This window comes from Lissotriton helveticus, chromosome 5_1 (assembly GCF_964261635.1).
Source record: "Lissotriton helveticus chromosome 5_1, aLisHel1.1, whole genome shotgun sequence".
NCBI lineage: Eukaryota > Metazoa > Chordata > Amphibia > Caudata > Salamandridae > Lissotriton > Lissotriton helveticus.
Window position 1 is genome coordinate 1,044,770,172 of NC_136065.1, and position 7,358 is coordinate 1,044,777,529.

At 42.0% G+C, this 7,358-nt stretch overlaps 1 protein-coding gene across 1 annotated transcript in view; it reads left to right on the forward strand.

Moving 5' to 3' along the window:
• MORN4 (MORN repeat containing 4) overlaps positions 1 to 6,549 on the forward strand; it is an 81,516-nt gene extending 74,967 nt beyond the window's left edge. The window contains exon 5 of the mRNA XM_078643574.1: positions 155 to 6,549. Coding sequence (XP_078499700.1) covers positions 155 to 303 — 149 coding nt within the window. The 3' untranslated portion in view covers positions 304 to 6,549. The remainder of the gene's footprint in view (positions 1 to 154) is intronic.
• The last annotated feature ends 809 nt before the right edge of the window (positions 6,550 to 7,358 follow it).

Consider the following 7,358-nt stretch of genomic DNA (forward strand, 5'->3'; position numbering starts at 1 on the left):
CGCTACTCCGGGACCCATGGAGGATTAGTGTTGAATTAGTATAGTAAAACATGCAAGTATATTTAAAGTGGTGGATAGGTTAGTCAGTTATTTGGATTTGGATATGAACATCTGCCGGTTGCATCACCCTTTGCTTTTTCTCATATCTTCCTAGGGCTGATGACTTTTTCCGATGGATCCCATGGGGTCCCACGCAACGAGGGACTATTTGAAAATAACAAACTAATGAAGCTGGAAAAATGTCAAGCTGCGATACAGAGAGCGCAAAGTGCCTCCCAAACTGCCTGCAGTCTCACCGCATAGCCATGGGCATCAAAGAGAACAATGTTGACTTGAATGTTTTTAAGGCGTACACTGTTAATTTCACGATCTTTACCGGTTCATTCTTATCACTGCTTGCTGGTTTAAGCAGTAATACAGGATTTTTAACCTTTTTTTTTTTTACTGTACTTTTATTTAACAAGCAAATGCCTATTGGTTGTTGTGCACTGCGACCATCTAACACCCGAGTTCCACTCCAGCCCACTCAGTACTCTTTTTATTACAGAATTGAGTAAATCCTCTGTGTGCTGAATTTGTCGTTTTGGCATCTACATTTGCGAGTGAGTTTGTCATCTACTGCTTCTTTGTAAAGTGCATATATAGTCTATTAATTGAGAATTCAATCTCTACCTTCTGATGTACATATCATAGTTAATTAATTTATAATCTGGTAATTTATACAATGACTAATCTTAATTGAATACGTAGGAATGTGTGTTTTCTCAACAATTGTTTAAGTGAAATGTAGCCCTCTTCGCAACTGAAGTCGGTCTAAGACTCTTTGCACTTTAGCGTGGCTAAGGTTTCCAGAAAGTGCCAGTCACATACTTCACTCTACTGGGCTCTTTAAAATCACTTTTGTGGATTCATTTGTATGTGGGCATGGCAGGCACGGTGTCAAGTGCTTTTGGGAGGACTGTTATTCACTAATTGAACACCTTCAATAAAATGTGTGAGCTGCTATTCTTCAGAAGACTTCTGAGGGCCCTTAAGTGCCACTGAGAGCAGCCAGCGCAACAGAAAATGATGCTGCTCTTGTACTCTTGCAAATGGTGTGGATGGTCGGCAGTAGTGATTCCTCATCCACGTTCCAACAAATATACTTGAATACATGTCTTGCTTGACTGCCTGTATTTATGTACATTTGTATGTGTTACACTGTCCTACTTGTGTGTCTGCCTTCTGCCACTATAACCAGCAGTGCAAGACTACAAATGGCTGGTACGAGATACTTACTTGAAAATATTTGTAATGTTTTTTGTATTTAACACCCCTTCTAGTGTGGGTACTTTGTAACCTTTTTGTGTGTTCACTACATCCAGTTGTATGTATGTCAGTATTTGTGATTTCTTTATTCCTTAAACTATGCTCCTAGATAGAAATATCAATAACCCTGTCACGCTTTCTAACCGAAATAAATCTTGTGCAGATTGTTCAGATTCTGAAGACTAAAATTTCAATGTGTTGACTAAAAACTAAACCAAATCATGGATCATTGTCTCTCCAGACTGCTAGTCTGGGATGAGTTTATTTCACTTGATAAACTGAATAACCAAACTGATGTACACACCAAAAGCCAGTGAACATGTAGATATTAGGATTTGTGTGCCTTTTAACAGTTACTTTTTCTTTTAAACATGACCTTTCTTGTACATGGGCAATGTTTCTTTTCTGTCTTTGGTAATGTGTTAGACTTCAGAAGACCCCTTCTTAAATTATCTAGACTACTCCTTAAAATGGCTATGAAAAGATAGCTGGAAAGGTAAGCTCATACAAACAAAATTAAAGTGTAAGGCAGCTAGAGATAAAAGAAGTGACAAAAGGATGAAAATGGGGATGAAAAGGAAACCTGCAAAATCACCGGTCTTTTTTATTAAGTTTCAGGCAGGAACTCCATGCAATACAGCATACATATGCCAAATAGTGCATAGAAGGAAAGAAAAAAGAAACTACCATAAATAAACTACAATAAGACCGAGCATCTTATGGAGTACACAACTGTATTTTTTAGGTCGTTTTATGTTATAGATTAATTTTGCGAATGTCAAGAGCTAGAACTACTTTCATAAACACAGATTTGGAGTTTCCTAACTGTCGGCACACTTCTCAAATAGATTTATGGTCCGATAATATGTAGATTAGGTTAATAGGGTCCTGATGAATTACATTAGATCTTCAGACTAAACAAAGGGCAAGAAACTAGTTCACCAGTTTTAGAGAATAATAAGGAACATTATTTCCATATATATTCCACTCTGTTTTTATCTATTAACAAGAACCTCCAGAATAAACATAATTTTAGTGGGGTACTTTAGTTAATTTTAATCGCACTTTTTTACCAATCTACACTTCCACAATATGCTTCTCATCTATTTAAAAGTTCATCAACAGCCAAGTAAGTAAAAGAACTCCAGCAAAGCACCCTTTCTTAAGGGCCTGTTAGGCATTGCAGTGCCGGCGCAACAAGGAGGTAGACGCATGCCACCCTTATTGGTGGGTGAGGTTTTTTTGCTCCAAATTATAAACATTTTCAGCAACCATTGTTTCACACAGGGACACCAGTTGTGTTTTCCTGTAGTGTGGATAGGAACAGCACACTCTGAGTAGTGATAGTTACATTTGGTAGGGTGTATGCTGAACATTTATTGCTCCCTATCCCTCCATTTTATGTGAAGCTGGAGGTTCTGCCAGAAGTGGGAGCACAGTATATGGCAGTCTGCAATACTCTCGATAGATCGAAGTGGATCGTTGGGCAGGAGGTAGTAGATCTCCAAAACTCCCACCATGTACCAATCAGGCCAGTATACGGTTTATCATGATGGATCCGTTGTGCTACAAAGTAAGTCTTTCATATTACACCCCAGTGCAGAATGGGAAAAATGGGGTGTACGATACAGGAGAAAATGGACCCGTCATTTTGGAGCGAATGGGAAGTCCACTTGTCAGAGTCAAACTTTGAATATGTCCTTTAAAAAAAAAAGTATGGCAATTTAATAATCTATTCGAACTTTCACATTCATCACAGCAGTGAGATGTTTTTAAAAACATTTTTTTAAACAAGATACAACAGAGTCCGTGGATTTCCTTCATTCTTTCCAACTTGCTCACCTTTCCCAAAGGGTCTCCCATCCCACTCATCAGGGTGGCCACATCTTAGACCCTATCAGTTCCAACTTCCCTGTGGTAGTGGACAAACCCTCCCCGATCTCCTGGTCGGACCACTTCCTCATATGTTTTTCTTGGGAGATCACTTGCCAGTTCAGCCCTTTCGCTCCACTCGTCCTCAGACGTTCAGTAAAATTGATCCTCTGCAATTTAAGATTTCTTTGGCCGCCTCTAGGCCCCTCGTCAGCAAGATCTTATAGGGAGTGTGGCCGGGTTTACGAACTGGATTGCGGACTCAGTATCCTCACTATCATCGCTTCGCCTACCTAAACTGGCCAGGGAATCTCCATCTAAACCTTGGTTCCTACCGGAGCTTAAAATCCTCAAACATGAGTGCAAAGTTCTGGAGAGGGCCTGGCGTTCCATACGCTGAAAAGCTATTTCGCAGCTATCGCGGCAGCTAAAAGCCAATATTTTACATCGCGCATCGTCCAGGCTAATAACTCTAAAGAAATCTTCTCAATTGTGAAAAGCTTTATGTCCCCGTCGGCCTTGGCGTGTTCCGCTCCTGTTACGGAGGACTGGTGTAATAACCTGGCCAGGTTTTTTCAGGACAAAATCTGCGCTATTCAAGCCACGTTTGCCATCTGCTCTTTAACATCTGGGTCTTGCTTCTCTGGTTTGCCCTAAACTGATCCTTCACATAATTTTTCTTCTTTCTCGCCTATTGATTAACCTACCTCCCTCAACATTTTTGAAGGCTCTGAAATCAGGCTCTCCCACAGATTCCTGTGCAGCCAGGCTCTTGGCCTCCGTCGCAGATTGTATTAATCCGGAGTTCGATCGGATCATTAACATGTCGTTGCAGGAGGCCCTCGTTCCAATGCCTTGGAAGCAGGCAAAAATTCTTCCCCTCCTCAAAAAACCATCCCTGGACCCATATATTCCTGGAAATTACCGCCCTATCTCGTTGCTCCCCAGCCTGGCCAAGGTCTGTGAAAATGTGGTTACCAACCAACTCGCCGAGTACGTTGAGGCGTCTGGCCATCTCCATCCGGCGCAATCGGTGTTCTGGGTGGCTTACAGCACAGAGTCTGCTTTACTGGAGGTGTCTGAGGCAATCCGAGAGTGCCTTGATGCCGCGGTAGGACAGCCTTGGTTATGCTGGACCTCTTGGTGGCCTTCGATACTGTTCCCCATGCCCTGCTTCTGGATCGCCTGCGGGAGATCGGAGTTTCCGGGTTCATCTGGGGCTGGTTTAGGTTTTTCTTGGAGGGCCACTCTCAGCAGGTTTGGCTTCCACCTTGTGCCTCTGCTCCGCAAGCGGTGGCCACTGGTGTGCCACAGGGATCATCACTTAGCCCCCTTCTCTTTAACATTTATGTTACTCCGCTGGTCTATCTTGCTGAAGCAAGGTAATGGCCTAGGCAGACGACACCCAATTGCTGTTTTCCTGGGGATGGGAAGAGGAGTCGGTTGTCTCTGCCCAACACTGCCTATCCTCGGTCTTTCAGTGGCTTGCTCAGGCACAGCTCAAATGCAATGAGGAGAAATCGGAGATCCTCTTGTATGGCGCATTCCCTGATGACTTCAGACAGAAGTTATGGCCCCCTGGTTCCCTTCTTCCCAGCTTTAAGGGTGATTCCGTTAAGAATCTCGGGGTCTGGTTCAGTAAGAACCTGATCTTCTCCTCGCAGGTCAAGAAGTTGGCGGGCTCTTGCTTTACCATCCTCAAGTCTTTGAGGAAGTTTCTTACTCTTCTGCCTAAGGCTGTGAAGAAGACAGTGGTTCGTGCTTTAATTCTCTCGCGCCTTGACTATGCTAATACATTGTACACTGGCATTCCCGGCTACCTGTTGGATAAATCGTAGGTGATTCAAAATTCAGCTGCCTGACTCCTGCTAGGTCTTTCCAGCAGGTGCAGTGTGCGTTCTCATCTGCGATCTCTGCATTGCCTCCCGGCGAAGGCTCTGATAAAATTAAAAATGTTATCCATTGCTCACAAAGCCCCCTATGGGCTGCGCCCATCTATCTACAGAATAGGTTGGTTTTCTATACTCCGGCAAGACTCCTCCGTTCGTCCTCTCAACTTTTGGTGCAGATTCCGCGATTCAAGCGCCAAAGGCTCTGCGGGAGCTCTTTTGCCCGGCTGGCAGCGCAGGCATTGAATGCTCTGCCTTTGGCTTTGAGGGGCATTGAAGACCATTTGATCTATAAAAAAAAGTTGAAAACGTTACTGTTCTAGTTCTTCTATCTGTCTTTGATTCGGACCCTTTTCAGGCTAGCGCCGGGACACTCCTCGGAGTATCTGTGTGCGGTACAAATATATATAACATAACATAAAACCAGTTAACCACACCATCAGTGTCTAACATATGGCTGTATCTGAACAAGGGGTAAAAGGGATTGTAACTTCATGAAAGGAACAACTCTATTTCTAAATATAGCAATAATATAATTAAAGCCACCTTATGCAAATACATGCAATTCAAGGGGTTTCTATATGGAAAACTATGGAAGGGAGACAGGAATTACTGTATCCTTAAATCAATTTATGACATGTTGGCAAGAGGAGTAAAGACCAGTAAATATGACTGTTGTGTATAAATATCGGTAAGTAAATTTGCAGAGCATTCATGTACAGTCATACAATAGCTGTGAGGTGGTTGTGGTTGAGCTGTATCATTAGCACTTGTAAAAGAAATCGATGAGTGCGTAATATCTCTATCAGAGCTCAGATTAATATTTCCTCATATTCCACCAATGTGGAGGCAATTTGTTGTCTATAAAACCTTTGGGTAAAGTATTAATATAAAAAGAAAGGGACATTTTCAAGATCTCATTCTTCGTTTGCTGGTGGTGCGTTTCTGTAGCATTAAACTAAATTGTTCCATGTCTTTTCATATTGTCTTGGACTTCTTTTCTATGTCTTAGTTTGAATGATTTATAAAAACAACTTTGGTGTGTCTACTCACCTGTGGCATGTTACATGCACTTAAAATTAGTGACCATGTTTGCACACCTTTTCGTTTGGAGGCCTCAATTTCCAGTTAAACCACTTTAATCACTTCCTGACAGTGTTTTCCTATCACTTGCTGTTGTGAATAGAAATAGAAGGGTGCATTGAATTGTCTGTAACTTAAAATTGTTGAGTGCCTGTCTCTCTAATCTGCAGAATTTGTGCCTCACTGCATTTCATGAACACTAAAATTAACCTATTTTCACAGAGGTCAGCTTATTTCTGCATTGTCCTATTTGTAAGATGAACAATGACTGTGCTGGCGTAATGATTGTCTTATCCACAACAAAGATCTATGTGATACTTAAACTTGTGCCTTGCCTTCATGTATTATCTCTTGATTGTACTAATCTTAGAAAATAATAAAAATCTGTGACACAACATAACTTGACTCCAGAATTTGATTGACTGTGCCCTGCTACGTCCCTTCCCCTGATGCCTAACAACTGTGATGGTTGGGGTGGCGCACCAAAGAGCTGGACCCATTTTCCCAGCATCAAAGGGCTAATTTTGTACCCATGATACACACCGCTTTGCCAGAACCACAACCTCTCCCTTTGCCCACTGAACTTGATTTCATACTCCGTACCTACTCTTTGTGGTAGACCTGTTTTAGCTAGCCTCGAGTGCACAAGTTATTTTTCTGATTGGTTTGTCCTCGTCTTAGTGGCCTGGGGTTCTTGGTTGTACCAGCTGGATTACAATGCATGGCGCAGGTCATCAACTTTATGAATGTAGCAGTGGTCAATTTTCTTTAGCAACCTGTGCAGGCTCTGGTTGAACTTTCTGCTCTCTCACTCTTTGATTCTTACTACTGCAGTCAGTGAGTTCCTTTCAGCACACAATGTAAATAAGTTGCTTTTTAGTGGCCAGGTATCTTTAAATTTTGGACTTCTCAAGAGTTTCCTGGTTTTATTGAGAAGAAGCTACAAAAAGTGAGTAAGTAAACAATTATACATGTGCCTGCAGTTATGAGACTGCATTTTCGTTGGTTGAAAGCACAAGTGATCTTTCCCACATTGCTCCCAGATATCTGGTAACTTATTCATGCAGCCTTATACAGGGTCTGTTAGGTTCTCTTGGGTGTTAGAGGTGCCACCTTCAGGGGTGTGGAATTTAATAAAATATCTACTAGTCTATGGGGCAGGTTCCTTCCTGTTTTCCATATTTACTGTTTTTTACAGATAAATAC